The 21,386-nt window shown below is 34.3% G+C and overlaps 1 protein-coding gene across 2 annotated transcripts in view; it reads right to left on the bottom strand.

Moving 5' to 3' along the window:
• Positions 1-21,386, bottom strand: part of SMARCC1 (SWI/SNF related BAF chromatin remodeling complex subunit C1) — a 136,861-nt gene that overhangs the window by 79,724 nt on the left and 35,751 nt on the right. For both annotated transcript variants that reach the window (XM_074344997.1, XM_074344996.1), the window contains exons 7-12: positions 17,314-17,383; positions 13,965-14,040; positions 9,651-9,776; positions 7,708-7,829; positions 5,109-5,233; positions 1,597-1,656 (exon numbers count right to left, since the gene is read on the bottom strand). In XM_074344997.1, the coding sequence (XP_074201098.1) occupies positions 1,597-1,656; positions 5,109-5,233; positions 7,708-7,829; positions 9,651-9,776; positions 13,965-14,040; positions 17,314-17,383 (579 nt within the window). The remainder of the gene's footprint in view (positions 1-1,596; positions 1,657-5,108; positions 5,234-7,707; positions 7,830-9,650; positions 9,777-13,964; positions 14,041-17,313; positions 17,384-21,386) is intronic.

Below are 21,386 nucleotides of genomic sequence, written 5' to 3'. Positions count from 1 at the left end.
ATTTCAAATTCTATAGAGCCTAACTCTCCCGCTGTGATGAGCAGCATCTGCAGCCACAGCCCTCCTAATTAAGACCTCAAGCTGCTCACAAACACAAAGGGAAGATCTCTTATACCCAGCACTAGCACTAAAACTTTTAATCCAGTTGGGGCCCCATCCTTTTCCTAAAATTGGCTTCAACTTTACTCATCAGATAAAGACTACCTCACTATTAAAAGGACAACTGCCCATCCCCTTAAAACTTCAGGTTGATTCTTTTTTGGGATATAACTTTCAAAATATAAACTATATTCTGTTTAACAAACTGTCCCAACGAAGAGTATTCAAAGTCTTAACAAAATTTTACCTTGTCACATTATTGTGAATATAAAAGAAAATACTGCTTATAGTTAGTTTTTGCTTTCTTTGCCTTTGATTCAGTGGGTAAGTGAGTTATAGAACACGCAATATAAACTTAAGGAGAATGGAAATTATTACCAGTTACTCAAGATTTGTATTCTATATACATCAATAAAAAATATATAAAAACTACATTCTGTTAATGTTAAAAACAATTAAGATAGAAATATTTTGACAGTATCTCTCCTTTGTTGTTAATTTTGTTGACATAATACCATCTTTATATAAACTGTCATGAAGACCATTTTCTGCTTTACTTTAGACATAATTAAAAATAGAATTGTCCACTGGTGTTCAATGACGGGCTTTAAGCCAGAAAAAGTAGAATGAATTGAGTGAAATGAAGTAGAAAAACCCTCCCAAACACCCACTCCAATCTGCCATGAAGAATCACAGCAATTTATTCAAAATACAGAATTCACTTAACTAGGACATTGTGAAATCCAAGTCTCATTTTCCACATAAGGAGATCTCGAAAATCCCTACTAGGTTTAAAACTCTATTAATTCATAAATTCAATATACACAGAAAACACTAGGATTCCCTTTGATTTTTACAAGTGAAGAGAGTAAGTGAGATCATTACTTCATTTATTACATTCAGGATTAAAGATGTTTAAAAATACCCCTACTTTTAAAAACTTGAACAAGTGATTATACTCCTCTTTTCTACCCTTACAGCACATTCAAGAATTAGACCTTACTTGTGAAAATGTACATCATAACTTGAAAATACTGTAAAAGAATGATGTGATACTTATTTTCTACTGTTAAGGAAACGTTCAGTTGGTTTACAAAGTATTAACAGTCAACAGTTTTTTATTCTGAAGACACAAAATCAATCTGCCCATGTTGTGAAACAAGTATTTCATGGAGATTATAAAAAGTGTGTTAATTACAACTGTTTCTTTGAGACTTCAAATATTCTGATCAAGGTAAAATACTACCTTTGCTAGTTTGCAGGAAAAGATGCACTGAGAGGGCAGATTAGTAAAAATAAAAGAATGGATCTTAAGAAATTAAATTCCCTAGTGCAAGAGCAAACTAATCAAAATGGTACTACAGTAGCCATAGTTAATAACTGTGTCGGAAAGCACAGTAACTGAAAGCAACATCTCTTAGTACAGAAAGAATTACCCGAAGAGCTGAAGTTTTCAAGAGATAAAACAACACAGAATTGTACAGTTTTGGTTTTTACCTAGATCTGCTACAGTTCCTCCTTTAACAGGTGTATTTTCACTATCTTTCTTTGGGTTTACTACAAAGAAAAAAGAAAAGAATCACGTTTTAAGGAAAAGGTTCTACTTATTTTTAAGAAAACAGAATAGATGATTAAAAATATATGAATCTCATTGCAACTCGACCATCATTCAGCACTCATCTTCATGTAAAAATCTACTCTCTGCAAGCCCAGCTAAGAAACATTAACACTTAATGTAACAGACTGTATTTTGTAATTAACTACCCAAGCAGCAATCTTTTTTCATCATAAAATACAGAAATACAGAGAGCAAACCCTCAAAAGAACCTTTCAATCCTTTTCCCCAAAATATTTTTTATGTTTTTTGTGAACTTGTGGACTGACTCTCATTTTTGTGCCATTCATTAAGATAGCAAATTGAGGGAGAACTGGTATCATTTATACATCTATATGGACTTCAAAACTTCCTGAGTGTTTTTAAATCTTACATGTATAAGGTCATTCATACTGTACTTATTCTGGGATCTGAACCAAAACAAACAAACAAGCAAGCAAGCAAACAAAAAAACACATACTGTACTTATTCCTTAGCACTCTACTTTTCTCATGTAGCAGTGTGCCTGTGTGGTCTTTCCATGTAAGTATTTTTAGTTACAATAGATCTTTTTCATTTCTAATAGATTCTGTGTCCATTTGTGGATCAAAAGGTTACTAGCCCTGGGGGAGGGACAGCTCAGCGGTAGAATGTGTGCTTAGTATGCACAAGGTCCTGCGTTCAATCCCCAGTACCTCCAATAAAAAATAAAATTTTTAAAAAATTAATTAAAAAATACACACAGAAACCTACTAACCCCCCACCAAAATACAACAACAAAAAAAGGGGCACTAGCCCTAATCACAGTATTTATTTTCAATGTTTCATTATTCTGTAATCAACATTCTTTTATACTTATCTTTACGTGTGCATGTAATTATTTAAAATGGACTCTGAAATTAAAACTGTTACTGGATGTTCACTTTTTAAAATTTAATAGATATAGTCAAATTGTGTATAGTGGCTTCAGCAATTTATAATTCCACCAACAGCATTTGAGAGTACTCATTTCCTAAAAACAGTACTTTGGGAATCCTCTACTTTCTAAGTTTTGAAAATCTGATGGATGAAAACAGTTACTTTTATAATTTACATATCCTTGGTTAAATGAGGTTAAGCATCTTTTCATACATTTATCAATCCTACTTTTTTTTAAATAAAATTATCAGTACATAATACTTTGACCTTTATTCTATGAGGCTTAAGAATCTTAATACGTAAAATTTAGGGTTTTAATTCTTTGTTTGTTAAATGGGCAATGCATATTTTCTCCAAGACTGACACTTATTTAAAGTGCATTAGTATTTGGAAATTTACTTTTACGGTTTTGTTTTTAAATATAGCACTTTAATCCACCTGAAGTTTAAATTCTTATATATGATACAAGGAAGAACACTAAATTTCACAGTATTTGTGGAAAAGTTTGGTCTTTTCCCACTGATTTGCACTGCTAAATTCACAGTAAGTTAAATTTATTAACAAATATGGATCTGCATTTGAACTGGCTGTTCTACTCCACGTATGGATTCAGCCATTTCTGTGTCCAAACCATGCTATATTAATTATTATAGCATCCCAATTTAGCTAGCTATCTAATAGGCCTATAACCACCTTCACTGCTCTTTTATTTAAAATAAATCTTTTCATTATTTTTGTGAATTTTCTCTTCTATATGACTTTTAAAATATATTTGTGACTTTTATTGCCCAATTTTGCATAAGACAATGATTTTTAGAAATGCATATAACTTTTTAGATGACTGTATTTTCCATTTCTTAAAAATACAAATGACTGCTTAAAACAAAAAATAAAAAAGAAAGACATAGGGATTATAACACATATGGAAATAAAATATATGAAAACATCATAAAGACAAGAGAAAGCATAAATTATCTCAACTAGACAAGTAATCTTAAATTGATTTGATAAATTGAGGATATATATTGTAATCCTTAGAGCAACCACTAAGGAAAAAAATAGATAAAAAGCAAACAGAGTAAGAAAATCCATACAGACAGAAAGTAGAACAGTGGTTGTCAAGATCTAGGGGAAGGGGATAATGTGAACTAACTCCTGATAAGCACAAAGTTTCTTTTCATGGGGATGGAAACTTTCTGGAATTAAGAGGGTGGTGATGAGGTACAACGTAGTGAGTTTACTAAAAACCACTGGAATGATTAAAATACACATTAAAAATGTGAATTTTACACTACGTGAAGTGTATTTCAATTGACACTATGCTATGTAAAAACAAAGAAACCATGTAAGTTCTAAAAGAAAAGCAAAGCGAACAGAGGGGCTAGAACATTTAAAAGCAAAAGAACATCAAGCAGGGGAGAGTATAGCTCAGTGCTAGAGCACATGCTTAGCATGCACAAGGTCCTGGGTTCAATCCCCAGTTCCTCCATTAAAAATAATAATAATAATAAATAAACCAAATTACTACCCCCTAAAAAAAGCAAAAGAACATAAAAGCGAAAGAAAGGACAAAAAAGCAAACGAAGGAAACAAGAGGGACAAATAGAAAAAAACTTGGCATGATGGTAGACTTAAACCCAACCATACTGGCAACTGTTACATTTGGGTGGATTACACATTCCAATTAAAAACAGAAAATGTGTACACTGAGGGGAAAAAAACCAAGCATCAACAATTTGATGCTGAAAAGCAACATGCTCTACATAACTGGTGTGAAAGTAAAAAAAAAAAAAAAAAAAAAGCGAGAGATACAAACTGAAAACATAAAAAAGAAAGGATATGAGATTTATAAGACTGCTCTACTGAAGTCTTAAGTATAATTGGGACTAGTAAAATATAAAATAGAAATTTACTGAAAAGGGTGTGGATGAGGCTTTATTATTACTGGAGAACTCAGATTTCAAGACAAGCATTATTATGACACAAGGAGACATGATACAAGACTCAATTCATCGTGACGACACGATGATCCTAAAAGTATATGTCCTTAAAGAGCAAAGCTCAAAGTACAAGAAGAAAATACAGGGAAAAAAAATTAACAGAAATAAAGGGAAAACAGACAAATCCACAATCACAATTAAAAGGGTCTAACATCCTCCTCGCAATAACTGGTTTAAAGAGATTAAATTGCACATAGATAAGTACTTCATTTTTTCATATGTATATTGATTTGGTTGAGATTTTAAATCCGTGAATTTTAAAGCATTACTAAATTTAGAGAACTTATTGGTCAGTATGTTTTCTCAATAAACAGCGAAAGTACACCAAAAGATTGGGGAAAAGGGAATTTCATAAACATTAACCATAAAGGGGAAGAATCTATAATTTGAAAGGAAGACCTGGAGATGCAGAGCAAAAAGTAAATCATCCCATGGCATTGCTGAGAATGACTAAATCACGTCTAACATTCTCATAGTCTAGGCAGAAGGATGCAAACCATTTTTCGGAAGAACCACTTCCTCTATGTTGGGTACAGGTGTTGGGTCTTCCATGTCCTTGGTAAGATCTTCTTGCTCATCTTCTTCTTTCTGACTTCTGCGCTTCCCATAAAGACTAGCTTGGCTAAAACATAAAAGGTACAAAAGCACAAACAAGACTGACTATAGTTACTTACAGAAGACAAATTCACAGGCTTTACCTACATTGTTGTTAGACTCTATGATCAGAATCACTTTAAAAGACAAACAGAAATCAAACAAATTAGATACATTCCCCAAATTACATCTAACTAGCCAAAAGGAGAATAAAAATTATTGGGTATAAGAAATGGCCACAGAAATCCTACTACACAAACTGTAGACAGTATCTAAAGGGACTTAAATTAGTGTAATAAAAGATCTGCTAAGGAAATAAGGTACATATTTCACCTCAGATTATAATGATTTACATAAGAACTTTTCTCAAAGATATATACAACTAACTATATTTTCCTGGCTCTTTGTATCATCCAAACATTAGGAACTGCAAAGTAAAATCACTTAGAATAGTACTAATTTTTTCATTTTGTAAAAATTGCCACTGATCTTTCACCACCAATTCAATTAAGTCAACATTTATTTTTAAAACACACACGAGAAAGCATGTTAAAGTTCAAACAAGAACGGAATGATTCCTTACCTTGAGGAATGACACGGGATACATAATAGAAATCATTACCTAGATCACATGATGTGATGTGCACCAAGACAGAGAAATGAATATAAGTTCCAAAAAAATACAGCTCAGAGAAAGTTAGTCAAGTGACAGTTAAGCTGAACCTTGGGAACTATAACAATTTACTAAAAAAAATAGGCAATGTTTTAGGATATTAAGTAAAGGCATAAAAGGATGAGAAAAAAAAAACTTGTTTTGGGGTAGTAATCTAGAATATAATGATAGGTGAACAGGAATGGAGAAGGAACTGGTGAGTCCTCACACTGCTGAGAGAATGTCAAAGTCCTCTTTTTAGAGGGACAACATATTGGCATAGGATAGAATAAGGTGTATAGAGTAAAAAAAAAAATTTTAATAAAAATTTCATGGTAATTTTTAAAATCCTATGAAACTAAAGATAGCAAGGAGATATAACACCTAAAAAGTACCAAAAGATGCAGGGAAGACAAATAATATGGATGTTAGGAAAACAGATTTCAAGATGGTTTGGTTAAGTAGAGATTTCTAAAGGGAAACTCAAAAGAGCAAAATCCTGCTCATTAGAAGGTAGAAGCATTCAATTAATGGACAAGCATACATTTATTTTGGGAAACTCAGTTTGGTGGGTTTTACATTCAGAGTAGAGGCTAAATACCTCCACTGTGGACAAGATGGACATCACACCTTGGTTCTATGACCACTAGTGTCCTGGCACCCCCATCTTAGTCCGTAATGGGGAAAGCAGCACATCTATTTTAGGTCCGGGAATATTTGGAAAAACTGTTACAATTTTCTTTACAAGGACCTCAGGCAGCTCTGAAATCTCAGAACATCAAACAGTAAGATTCAGAATACAAGTTTAAGAACGAAGGTTTCCCTCAATAATACCCCCCCAACAATCTATTCTGATTTTAATTTTTATGTCACAATACATGTTACTTGACAAAATTAACAAAAATCTTTATTTTATAACTGTGACAGGCCCATTAAAATTATTTATAAAACTAAGAGTTTCTTAACTTTCCTAAAACCTTCTAAGCATCGTTAAGAATGCTTCAAGTAACCCTACCATACAAGAAATAATGTGATTCAAGGTATGTTCTGAGCTGAGAAAGATAAGTTAGGCTAGAGAAGAAAGTCAGAAAAAGAAGCTGATTGAGAGAAGATGCCAAGTAGATCTTTACAGTCTGGTCAACAGACAGAAATTTAACAAATTTACTATCACATGAAATGAAGAAATCTTGCAATCTGTCATTTTCTAAGACTAAGCTATAACGTCTGAGAAATTATGCAAAATATTTTCAGCTAGACAACCCTGAAATTATTTACTTAATATATAATAATAATAATAAGTTATTATGCATTATCTACCATTTATTAAGTATCTCCTTCAGGCCAGGCACTCTGCAAGGTCTGTAAAGTCTCACTTAATCCCCACAACAACCTATTCAATATATGCCAGAATTTCCACTCAAGCAGGATTCACTAAACACAAATATGACTCACTGCACAAAGCACTACACTGCCATGCTCTGCAGAATATGAAAAAGACACAGGTTCAACTCCTCTATAAGTCATTTTGATCATGTATGGGACAGGTGGTAAAATCACAGAAAGACAACAACTACAGTGAATATAATTTCTTAACTTCCTCATCAACCATGCTTTTTTTCCCCCCGAGCCATGCTTCTTAATATATACTTAGATATAGAAAAAAAGGTTGCATTCAGGGAGCCTCTGTATAAATACAGCCTAAGATGTCCATCAGATAGTATCTCATTACAAGACAAGCTATCAAAGTAAAAACACTTCCAACCAGTCAAAGTAAAACTTCTTTTCAGCCAAACCTGCCATGTAAATGTAAAACTCTGGAAACTCCTTTGGAATCATGTTACTGTTCTTACCCTTTCTTCCCACTCTTCTTCCGGGACTCTGTGGGTGTGGGAGGTGGAGGGGAAGGTGAATGTTTCCTCTTTCGAGCATTAGCTGATGCTTTTCTATCTCTTCTCTCTGGACTTCTGACTGGCTAGGAAGAAGTAAATGGAAATAAATATCAGCCAACTTTGCTGACTCCTCAGTTTCTACAAATCCTGGTCCAAGATGAGTTTTCACAACAAAGATAATATGAAACACACTAGCTCAGAGCAAATAAAAGGCACATCATTAAGCATCCTGGACTGCCGGCAGTCAAGAGACTTTCCCTGACCTTCCAGGTGAGACCTCATCAATGGGTATACAAGAACCATTTGACACGTATTCAAACTATGCTACAAAACAGACATGTTCTGTGTTTCCAGATGGGAAAAGAATTTATAACAACCACTAGAAAAATACGAAACACATGTTATTAAATTAATGAAATACAAAGACTGGCTGAATGACCTTGTGAAAATGTACCAGAAACAACTTGTAGTTTATCAGTAAAAGGAATATTAAGAGAGAAGGATACAAAAATAGTAAAATTTTACAAGGCTACAATTCATGACTTGAAAGTCAACCCACAGGAGTAAAACTACCCTTGTTTGCAGATGACATATCTTAACCCTAAGGAATCTGCAAAAAAAACTATTAGAGCTAATAAACCAGTTCAGCAGAGTTGCAGCATACACATCAACATAAAAAAGTCAGTCTGTAGATAACTACCAATTTAATAAACAGACCATAATAAAGAAAACACACCTAAAATAATCCAATATTATATCTTAAAAAGAATTAGAGACCTAAACATTATTTTTCTCTGGACACTCATACCCTTTACAACTATCTATGTCCTTTCAATAGCTCTGTAGCATCAAAATGGGAATCTAAGTCATCTTACAGGCATACCAGAGACATTTTAAAGAAAATCTAAACTACACTCACCTTTAATTTTAGCCTTACTATACAATCAAATTCTTAAAGAAAGGTATCAGTTTTTATACAATCCTCCCTAAAATAAGTAAAAAATAAATAAACCACTTAAATATGAACAGAATTGGATATGAACATGTCAGTTTAATAATGTAATATAGAAAGTGAGTATCTCTAATGACAGAAAAGACTCAATTTGAAATGCATTTAGGGGAAACAAATATAAAGCATATCAGTAGGAAGACCAAGATAAAAAGTTTTCAAAGAAAAATTCCAAATAAGGACAAACTAAAAATTAAAAGATACGAAAAAGATTCGGTTTTTAAATAGATTTTTTTCAAAGATCTAAAATACAAAGGAAAAGGCAAAAATTTCATGTCTCCCCACTGAAAAGGACTTTTAGAATCAGGTCTCTATCTGAAACTGTCACAGCCCAACAACAAAACATCTAAGCCTTCTTCTCAGTCTCAAGTCTTCCTCTAGTGACACATCCATCCCCCCAGTTTTGACTTAAAGAAATCACAAATAAATATTTAAGTGGCTGGGCTTCTTAAAAGATTAAAGAGTATTAAATGTCAAGTTCTCCAACCTCAAAAAAGGACTCAGAGAACTTTAAGGCCTACACTTTATACTATTTTATGTGCTTTAACAAAGCTATTAAAAAATATTAAAACTAAATTTTCTCTTGGAAAGTGATCCTGTGATGTGATTTCATTCACAAAATTAATACTCAGATCTAGAGAATAAAATCAGTTCTAACACCTTCCATACCACATGGGCCACTTTAAATCTTAATGACGCTCTGAGATTCTCATGCCCCTTTTTGGGGGGACGCCAGCATGTGAAATGGCTGCTAGGGCATTTAGTTAACTTTTATATATACTTGATGACTGGTGCACCTTGTTTTGTTTGTGAGTTTATTAATGAAGATTTGAAAACATTCCGGCCAAGAAAGAAGAAAACACCAAGTAGATGAAAGTGGTGCCAAACCAAATACCTCTTCATTCTTTGTTGAAATTCGCTGACGAAAACTCACAGGCTTCTTGTTCTCATCCACCTCATAATCCTCTTCATTCATCCACTCATTGAAAACATCAGTGTCCAAAATCCATCTTGCATGAACCTAAAACCACATCAAAGCATTAATATCTACATATATAATAAATCACTTCAGTTTTTACAGTATTCAGAATGAAAGAAGCCAATTTATTATTCTCAGTCTAAACTGCATAAAAGTTTAAAAATATAAGACTATTAAAGACATGTGAGTTGCATCCTAACCATTTCTAATTTGTATTCCTTGTCTTTTACCAAGTAAATAATACAAAAGCATCACTGGTTTTGTGTAGAGTAAGGTTTTGATAACTAAGACCCTTAAATTTGATAATCATGCCATATTTTTAACTTTAGCTTTATTTAGGTATAACTGAAAAACAAACCAAGATGTTTAATGTGTACACTGTGGTGATTTGATTATGTACACACTGTGAAAGGATCCCCATTCCCCTGGGATTTAACATATCCATCATCTCATGTATTTATCTGTTTTGTATGTGCGCACACACAAAAGAACATTTAAACCTACTCCCTTAGCAAATTTCAACTCTACAATACAGTGTTATTAACTATTATCACCATATTTGACCTTAGATCCTCAGATTTACTTCACCTTACAGCTGAAAACTGATACCCTTTTACCAGCCTCACCCTGTTTCCCCTATCCCTCAATCCCTGGTAACCACTTTTCTACAGTTTCTAGGAGTTTGACTTTTTTTTTTTAAGAGTCCACTTATAAGTGATACTGTATAGTATTTGTATTTCTCTGGCTTGTTTCACTAATCATGGCTTCTGTATCATCACAAAAATCACTGACAAAAACATTAAAAAGCAAAAGGCCAAAGTAAGTCACTGCTTTAGGCATGAAGAATGGCTCTAGGTTTATGTATTCAACAACATTCTAAGCAATAATGAAAGAGGACATTTACACAGACATGTCACCCAGCCCTGTCAAGTACACATGGCACTCTATGGAGACCATTCAGGTCTCCTGGTCTTTATGGAGATCATCCAGGTCTATTTGTGCCAGGCACTCTGCTGAACACCTTACATATAATATGAGCTCATTTAATCCCCCTAAGAATGGGAAAGCAATGCAGGTTAGTCTCTCCAGTTTACCAAATCTGCAAACTGGGGCAGAGTGTCAGCAAGCTGTCCAGTTACCTAATTAGAGGCAAAGCTTGGATCTGCACTGAGTTCTGTTTAAACTAAGCTCTTAAACCACTATCCTCTGTTATCTTTCTCATAAAAATACCTTATGGCCAGAGTAATAGCTCCTATATGACTATATAATAATAGCTCCTATATGATTGAAGCATTATGCTGTACACTAGAAACTGACACAACACTGTAAACTGACTATACTTCAATTAAAAAAAAAAAAAAAAAAAAGGTGAATGCAACTGTAGGCGGCCAAATGAGGAGGAAAAAAAAGCAAACTTCCAAGCATAATGGAGCACAGTGCAGATATGACCACCAAGGATTTCCAGAAAAGATTATCTAAGTGGAAAAAGCAAAGTATAAAGAGGGAAAAAAGAAAACATGCAAACACTTGTGTTGACAAAAAGAAACACAGAAAAGATACACCAGAAAACACTAAGTTTGTTTTACAAGAAGTGGGGAGAATGGGATAGAAAGAATACATAAAGTATACATTCTTTAAGAAGCATTAGTAGAACTCTCTATATTTAAAATATAAAATTAAATCAATTTGGATGGAAGATAGAGAGGAAACATCAAAACTGAAAACAAACAGAAAAAAATAAACTCAACTGTACTTCAAACAAGTAACAAACTCACTTTGGAGGGAAAAAAGAGAGTTCATCACAATAACTCATGAATGCACTATTTGCCAATATATGACATACCCTCAGTCTTGGGCAGGGGAGGGGGAGGGGGAAACCACAAACATATCTTGCATTCTTTTAATATTTTTGTTTATGGTAGTGGCATGGGCAAAGCAATTCTGAAACTAATTTAAATATACTAATGGACTGAGTAAATGTGTTAATGTTGGGATCCAGGGTTCTTACTCTGGGAGAAGAGACATATAAATATGGAATGGGGAGGGCAAAGAACACTCTGGGGATGGATAGGAACTGAAGGTATCTATATGGCCTCATCAGTTCTAAAATATGTACATTATGTGTATATGCACGTGTATGTGTACATGAGAATGTCTGTGTTTATACACTCATAGTAGCTATATTTCAAAATTCTCCGAACAGAAAGAACCTAGGAGCAAAGACATTTCAGTAGCAGTGAGCATAATACCAGTACCCAAATCTTGGTCTCTAATACCTTTTCCTACTAAAAGAAATCAGAGATCGTCAGAGAAACAGCTGATTCTAGGCAAGAGAAATGGATAGTATCAGATGAACCTGGAATATCCTGCTATGCCCCAAGGAGATGCTCAAAAATGACAAGTGCTTCTCACAAGAATGACAAGCAGTTTGAAGGGGACCCTAGTGGCCAAATATGAAACTACAGCACAAGACAATGAAGCAATGAATTACTGACCACTGAAAAATTAGAACTTTATGAATCTACACTAACAACAGACAGATGAATAAATAAGTAAATGAAGGGAAAAGAAGGGCTCTTGCTTACAAGGGAACTCTGAAAGCCAACTGGTAAATGTGGAGGGAAGGGCTGGAGTGGAAAATTACTGCTGTGTAATCATCAAAGAAAAGGCTAGTTCAGGAAAGAATTGTAAGTGGATGCTAAAACCGGATGATGGATGGAGGATTTTGATGAGAGGAAGGGTATCTGCATGATCTAAAAGAATCTTTCAGAAATTGCTTGTAAGCTGTAAATTGGTGGGGGAAAGGGGGTAATTAATAGTGGAGCCATCAGAGAACACCTTAACTGGGTGATTAAGATCACCAATGAGGGGGCAGATGGACACAGCATGCCTCCCAATATGATGCCAAGAGAAGGACACAGCATCACTCGTGCAGCATTCTGACTAGAATTAGAATGCACACCCTGAATCAGCCAAGAGGAAAGATCAGAAGTTCCAAATGAGAAGTATTCTTTTGAAATTCAAAAGCGTTGTAAAAGGCAAGGAAATACCATGATAATATTTCAGGTTAAAGCAATCTAAAGTGACATGACATAGGAATTCAATAGCTGATATCAGACAAGATTATATAACAGGAAAAAATGTTATCAAAAACATTACTGGAATATGAACAGTAGACTAAAGTATCATGTCAATGTTACATTTAATGAATTTGATAACTATACTGTGCTTACATATGAGGATTTCTTATTCTTAACACACACATTTTTAGGAGTAAAGGCCTATTACATATGCATCTTTGTCTCACATGTTTCAAAAAATATATATATAAATACACATTGAGTATAAATGATAAATCAAACAGAGTAAAATGTTAACAGACAAATCTGGATAAAGAGTATACAAATATGCCATGTAGTATTATTATTCTTACAACTTTTCTGTAAGTTTAAAATTTATTTCCAAATTAAAAGTTTGTTTTTTAAAAAAAGACTAATTTTTATTAATCCCATTCTCATATGTAATACGAAGCTCAAAGGCTATCTTTCTGAAGAGGAAGTGGGACACTTAGTGAAAATGGAATATGGGTCTTGTATCAGGTAATAAATTGTTTCAGTAACAATAAGGGAATCTGAAAAAGAGTATAAAACAGTACTTTGTTTTATATTATTCTTGCAACTTTCAAAATTATTTCCAAATTGAAAGTTGAGAAACAAGAGTCGATACATAGACTCTTACCATTACAATAGAAATGATAAGTAAGATACATCTATGTCATAATAAGAGCCATGCAGACACTGCTTCCAGCCTTCCTAAATGACATCGTCAATGACAGTCAACTCCACTCCTAACACTCCTCTCTCAAGCCACAGTCTAACTTGGCTTTGGGGTCTCTTCAATCATCATTGCAGACATCTCATCTAAAACCCAGATAACAGGGGGGAGGGTATAGCGCTAGTGATAGAGCACATGCCTAGCATGACAAGGTCCTGGGTTCAATCCCTAGTATCTTCATAAAAAAATTAATAAACCCAATTACCACCCCCTCAAAAAAGAAAAAAAAACAAACAAACAGATAATGAGGTCTTCATACCCGCAGATATCTCTCAATAGAATGACAAGAAAGGAAGGTCATTATTCGTATATCCTTAAAGCACTGTTGTGGAGAACACCTAAGAAGAGCTATTAAGTTACATAAGGATAAATTTTGTTTTAAAAAGGATTTTTCACCTTCCATGGCTTCTCTGCAATTGGTGGATCTTCAATTTCTGCATCAACATCATTACTATGGACCCAAGTATCGTAGCTATAAAGAAAATGCAAAAAGGTAAAACAAATTAGAATCCAAATTCATTCACTAAAAATAAAAAGACTTCTATCAAGAGGCAAAAATATATTTTAGAAATACTATTAGGATCCAGTAATAGCAAATTATCATCTACTTTTGTCTAACAGTCTGCAAAGAAAACTCTTTTGTAAAGGTCTACTGTAATCCTCACACTGTAAAACCCAAGTTTTAAGTCTCAGTCCCCAGAATTTTAACAAGTTGACCACTCCCTTACCTGGCCTCTGAGACAGTACTATCACCTGGTGTTCCTTCTAGTCACTAGCCTCTCCTCAGTCTCCATTGCCAGTTTCTCCTCTTCTCCCAAACCTCTTCAACGTTGGAAGGCCCCAGGTTTCAGTCTTTGGAACAATCCTCTTACCTATTCATTCTCTTGATGATCATCTCATGTAAACCTTATGGCTTCAAATATATACCGATGACTTGAAATCTTATAACTGCCCTCTTTTCTGAATTCTGTACTCATGAATTCAACTGTCAATAATTTCACATCTCTTTTTTGTCTAATAAAGTTTTCATCCCTTACACATTCAAAATTCAACATATAATGCCATCCCGACCCCAATACTGTGCTCTAGCCAATCATCCTCATCTCAGGAAATGCCACTTCTATCCTTTCAACTGTTATGGCCCAAATCCTTGGAAGACATCCCTGACTTCACTCTCAATCACATCCTATAATCAAACCATCCACTACTTCTACCAGTTCCACCTTCAAAATATGTCCAGAATTTATCTACTTCTTACCTTTCCATTTTGGCCCAAAGCCCTGGGAGCTGACTTTCCACACAGCAACTGAAGAGATCCTTTTGAAAACTAAGTTCACATTACTCCCCTGCTCAAAATCTTCCAACTCCCACCTAACTCAGAGTTAAAGTCAAAATCCTTCCAGCAGTTTGCCAAGGCCTCACAATCTGGTCCTATGACCTATCTCCTAGCACTCTTCCCTCACTCATGTTATATTAAAGCCACATGGGCTCTAGTGGTGCTCTTTAAACATGCCAGGCAGTGTCCGCTTCATGCCCTTTACATAGATATCCATATAGCTCACTCCCTCACATCTTTAACATCTCTTTGCTCAAAGGTTCTCTTATCAGTGAAATTCCATTCACTGATATAAATCACTTCCCCTACTCCACGATTCTGAAATAAGCATAAAATTACCTACCAAATTAAAACTTTGTCAATGCTACTGTACTAGCCAAATACCACTATACTGGACAATAAATTATAAAAGCAAGTCATATCTAAATGAAATATGAGTATAGTTACAAGCGGTGATTTCCTTTAGCCACTTCTCAGAAGTTAGTTCAAAAGCATTTGGAACAAGCACAGCTCTACAGACCTATTAATAGCACCCTGCTAAGTTTTCTAGGAACACTTAAACATGACCTGAAGGGAAAAAGTGTCTTTGCCAATTAATTAACTATACCAGATAAAGATTACAATGGTGATTTTTAAAATTGATAACCTTATATTCTTTAAGTCTTGACTAAAGGTGGAAATGAGGGCAGAAACTACAGTTAATAAAGAAAGTGAACAAGGCCCCTTGAGAAGACAAGACGAGAGCTAACCACTGCATCTTGTTTGATACATAAAGTCAGCAAACAGGCTAACAAGTCTAATAATGTGTTATTATACAATTTATTTCAATCCTATATGTATACTGCTTGTCATCTTAAATTTGAATTTCCATCTAAGTGTTTGAAAGGGCAAACTAATTTCCTAAAATAGTTCCTATAATATTGAAAAGTTTGTTTTAATAGCACCATGGATACTTATAGACTAGAGATAAGAAATGTTTTCTAGAAAGCATTTACTTAAATGTTATTATTTTAAAAAACTGTTCAATTATGATTCAGAAAAGGTTGATTAGCAAGCTGACTTGACTTGATCCTAATTAACTCAACTTGTATAAAGACTGTCAATATGTTTTTAAAACTTTGAATATACCTAAAGATGTATTTCCTTCCTTAAAAAATATATTTACAAGTAAAATAAAGTCACTGAAACAAATCGATTTAAAAACGGCACACGACCAGACATAATGTGTCTCCTGATGAAGAACACACATCTACGCAAGTCTTGTTCCTTCCCTAAAATGAAACAGATTCTGATCAACTCTAGATCCAGAAACTAGAGAAGTATGTTCAAATATACCACAGTGATGCTGTAAAAAAGTCCCACACTGTGGTAAACTCTACAGGACAAACAACCCAGTTTCTTAAATAATATACTGCAGAGAGGGGAGAGTGGGGGGTAGAGAAGAGAGAGGGAGGATCTATCAACTGAAAAATACTTAAGAAATATATCAACTAATTACAAGATGTGTTTGAATTCTAATTTCAGCAAATATCAATCAATCAAATGTATCAAATGACAACAATGACTAGATATTTGATACCAAGTCACTGTTAATTTTTTTAAGTATGACAATAATATTATACTTACTTAAAAAAAATGAGTCCTTATTTTCAGAAATATGTATTGAAATATCTATTACTGAAATATTGAAATGATTTGTTTGGAATCTGCTTCCAATAATACGATAAGGCTAGAAGTGGATTTGGATACAAGTGAAAGAAGACTGGTCTGACATGAAAAATGGAGACTTTCCATTTGAACAGTGAAACGAACACTTAAACAGCTCTACTATAGATGTAAAAGATGAAGTATATGGAAAGTTATCCATATTCCTAAATGCCTTTTGTGGGCATAACACTAATTAAATAAGAACCACTATTTTCACTGACATTTGTTCTTGTTTAAATTGTTTATTCATATTTAGAAGCCAAAACACAGTTTGAGTTTTATATATACATATAGACATACATACACATCATTTTAGACGTAAAATAATTTCATCCTTAACAGAATGGCATGAGTATTTTCTAAAAAAACAAATGAAACTAACCAGTCGTAAAATACTTACGTGGAAATTTCATTTCTTAAAGAAAACAAATCAAAATTAGCAGTCTAATATCATACTGAAGGACTGTTTTGGCAAACACAGCAAACCTATCATTTTATTAAGAGAAATAAAGCCATATGACTTCACTGAATTCCATAACTTAATAAATAAGAAAGTCAGTAAGAGAAGACTCAAAAAAACTGAATTCAATGACTAAAACAAATCAACAAAATTGTCACTATTCAGAAACTGAAACTTTATATAAATAATTCTCACTGGCAATAAAAATCTTTATACCAGATCTCAGTACACAGCAACATTACCTGTCTGGGTAAAACCCCCAATGCACTAACACCTGCTTGTCTTTTCTCATCACAGGTCTCAACCACTCTTCTGAAAAAGAAAAAGAAACAACTTTAGCCAATCTGACAAAATAAATGAATAAACTATTATTTAGACTTAATTTTCACCTAGAGTTTTTGGTTTGCTAATAAGCCCCTCCCAAAAATATTTCTACATAATTGAATATTATTTACCATATTAAGGGGAAGTTTTTCTGCTGTGTATTCAGACTTACTAGATTCTAGGCCTACTGTGCATCACTCTTGACAAAACTACCTATTGCAGTAAAAATATTCTCCCTTTCCAACCACCTGACGGTTTGTCTCCAAACCCATCCAAATCAAGATCACTATATTCTTTACTGCCTCATTTCCCATATACAGCCTGTTCTCCCATTTCCTGTGAAGCTTTGCAATTAATACACATCTTTTAAAGGTGTAAATCGCACTTCATCTCCTTGATGAAAGTTTTACCAACTAGTCTTCTTCCTCCAGATTCACGTTCTCTGGTATCTTATAGTACTTTATAGTTCTACATGAAAGCTTTTACCAATATTATTTTTATTATTCTTTACGTGCTTTCTATCTGTTAATGTAGCCCTCCCAACAATAGTGTAAGCAATATTATCATATAATGTAGATTTTTTTAATGTAATTTTTTATTTCAAGTTTCCTTACCAAAGATAGGTACAAATTTATGTAATCAGATGATTCTTACTGATTTTAATCATAGTTGAATTACATCTACCTTTTAATACTTGTTACTATTTCTTTGGTAGTTTAAATTTGGCTTAGAAAACTTCTTTCTAGTACTAAGAGGGAATTAATGAAGTAAGCCCCCTGAAACCCAAGAAATAGCAAAACAGAAAAACTAAGGGAAATCAGCTAAGTAAAACTGGCTTCTCATTGCTGATTTCAACATGAAACAGCCCGAGCTTCAATGACTAAAGCCATGAAGTTCACATGCCTATGCTCTTTTTTAAGCATCCAGCTGCTTACCTTACTATCTTGAAAGAAAATGAAAAAGAAGAAATCAGGCCCTATTCCTTAACCTGATATCCCAAGATGGCCAAGGAAAAAGTGAAGAGGCCAGAAGGCCTTTCAGAAATCAATCAGTATAAACAAAATATACAATTCTCTAGTAACAGTTGCCTTTTATTTATTTACTTACTTAAATCGAAGTACAGTCAATTACAATATGTCAACTTCTGGTGTACAGCACAATGTCCCAGTCATGCACATACATACATATATTCGTTTTCATATTCTAAGAGCTGCCTTTTAAAGTACTAAATCTCAAAGTCTATGCCACTTTAGGAGGTAAAGAAAAAAAAAGATATTCATCCTTTCTACAGCTAACTTTTATAGAAAGAGAATATGGCACTGATTGCCTTTGAAAATCTTCCCAGTAACAGAAATAACTAAAGATTAGAGATGTAAATTTATATTCTTCCCAGGGATGATAAGCTCTACAGAATCAATTTAAAAATTACAATTTTACAAGTAAATATTAGCCCACAGTCAGAACATATAAATAGCTCTTACAACTCAACAATAAAAAGGCAAATAATCCAACCAAAAAAACAGGCAAAGGATCTGAAGAGACATCTCTCCAAAAAAGACATACAAATGGCCAAAAAAAAGCACTTAGAATCATTAACAATTAGGGAAATGTAAATCAAAATCACAAAAAGAAACTGTCTGACACTCATTAGAGCAAGGCTGATAAAAAAAAATAAGAAATAAAAACTGTTGATAAGGATGTAGCAAAATTGGTATCTTCACATAATGCTGACAGGATTGTAAAATGGTACAGCCACTTCGGGAAACAGGTTGAAATCTGAAAATGAAATCTGAAAATGTTTAACTGGAGTTGCCCATATGACTCAGCAATTCAGTGTCTAGGTATAAACAAGAGAATTGGAAACACATGTCCACACAACTCCTACACAAATGATCATAATGGTGTTACTTATAAATAAATGTTCATCAACTTTCGATTGGCTAAACAAAAGGTGATCTATTCATACAAAAGAATGTTATTTTGGCCATAAAAGGGAATTAACATATGAGAAGTGACGCCAGCAAAGTGACAGAATAGGAAGGCTCAGACCCTGTTCCATCAGAGATACCAATTTAAACAATATACGATGCAAAAAGCCCAGAAACCAATTAAGAGGTTGGAGTACCCCAGCAAGCTCAAGGTCCAGAACAGCTACACTGAAATGGTAAGAAAAGCCATTCCCTATCAACCACAATAGCAATTCTCCCAATAGAGCAGAGCTCAGGGGGATCAGGTGGAAAAGCTCAGCTCTCAACTTCTCCCTTGGGCTGAAAAGGAACGAGTGAATGTGCGCCCGATGTTCTGACTTTTCAGGAGTGTGCCAAGGGACAGGCTTGTCTCACATGACTCAAGTACTAATGGAACCGGAATATTTTGGATGCAGGGGGGCCATGGAGAGCAAAAGAGAGCTTAGCAGCTTACTGGAGCACCAGAGAACTAGCAGTGCCACAAACAAAAGGTGGCTCAGCTTGGTGTGATCAGGAGAAAGCACTCAGAACCCAACTTCACCCCTGGTAAGGAAAAGCTGGAGTGAAGCATGCATCCAATGTTCTGGCTTTTGGGGGGGCTGCCCAAGGTACAGGTTTCTCTCTCAAATAATTCAAAGTACTGATGGAAAACCAGCATACTCTGGAAGCTTGGGCACCACAGAGATCAAAAAAGGGCTCACTCAGTGGCTTGTTGCAGCAAAGACAAACTTGCCATACAGCAGACAAACACTAGAGAGAGCAAAGGATTACAAGAAAAACCAGCAAACCTCTGAGCAACTGAGAAATTACATACTCAAGGCCAGAAAATGTTTGAAGAATGTCAGGAATCTCAAACTGAGCTCATTGATGAAGGTCCTCCCCTGTACAAAGCCAGACCATAAAGACTAGGAGAGACGGCTGTTTTTTCAAATGCACAAAACACAGCATTTGAACACATTCTACAATGTGAAGAAAATAACAAGACACACAAAGGGAAAGGGAAAATGGCCAAAAGGAATAAAATGAACCTCAAAAGCTGACCCTAAAGAAACCAAATTCTATGGATTACCTGACAAATTTAAAATAATCTCTTTAAAGAAGTTCAATATACTGCAAGAGAACACAGTTAAACAACTAACCAAAATTAGGAAAATAATGCATGAACAATATGAGAACGTCAAGAAAGAGAGAGAAATTATTTAAAAAGAACCAAACAGAAATTTTGGAGTTGAAGACTATAACTACATTGAAAAATTCAGTAAAGGGGTTCAACATGGAAGAAAGAATCAGTGAACTCAGAAACCGGTCGCTTGAAATTATCAAGACAGATGAACAAAAAGAAAAAGAATGAAGAACACATAAGAAAACCTAAGAAACTGATCCATTCATTTATCTAATTTATTCTGAGTAAGATTTAGTCTGTTTTCCTCTTTTAATTAGTATCTTGATTTTTTAAAATTTCCTTCATTTTTTTTCATCTCTGAGGAAGTACATTATTTTTTTTTCCTGCTAAAACCAGTAATCCAACTCACGTTCTTACCCAATCCGTCCATCCCTACCAGGTCTCAATGTGACTATGTGCTTCATTCAGTTAATGTCTGCTCTGCATAGACACACACACACACACACACACACACACACACACACACACACACACACACAATAAAGCCACCACCTGAGAGAGAAAGCCTAGGCAACCTAGTCTAACTTGCAAGTTACTGAAATTTCATTCTCAAAGGTTATCAATTATTTCCTGACTGATATCCAAATGCCTTTTCTCAGGTTTCATTTGATTTCTTTGTAGAACAATGCCAATGCCTACCTCCTACATTTTGAAATGCTTTCCTTTCCTTATTTTCCCTTGACTGTTGAGATACAGACCATTCTGGTTTGCCACCTGACTTACTTATTCCCCTTGCTCTCCTGATAAGGATTTATCTCATCCAATAACTTTTTCCCTCACTCAACAATTTAATTCAGAGATTCCCAATGGGTCCTGCTCTCTGATCAGTCTCCTTGAATCA

The sequence above is a fragment of the Camelus bactrianus genome, chromosome 17 (assembly GCF_048773025.1).
Source record: "Camelus bactrianus isolate YW-2024 breed Bactrian camel chromosome 17, ASM4877302v1, whole genome shotgun sequence".
Taxonomy (NCBI): domain Eukaryota; kingdom Metazoa; phylum Chordata; class Mammalia; order Artiodactyla; family Camelidae; genus Camelus; species Camelus bactrianus.
The sequence above is the reverse complement of the archived record's forward strand: the minus strand, read 5'-3'. Positions and strand labels throughout refer to the sequence as shown.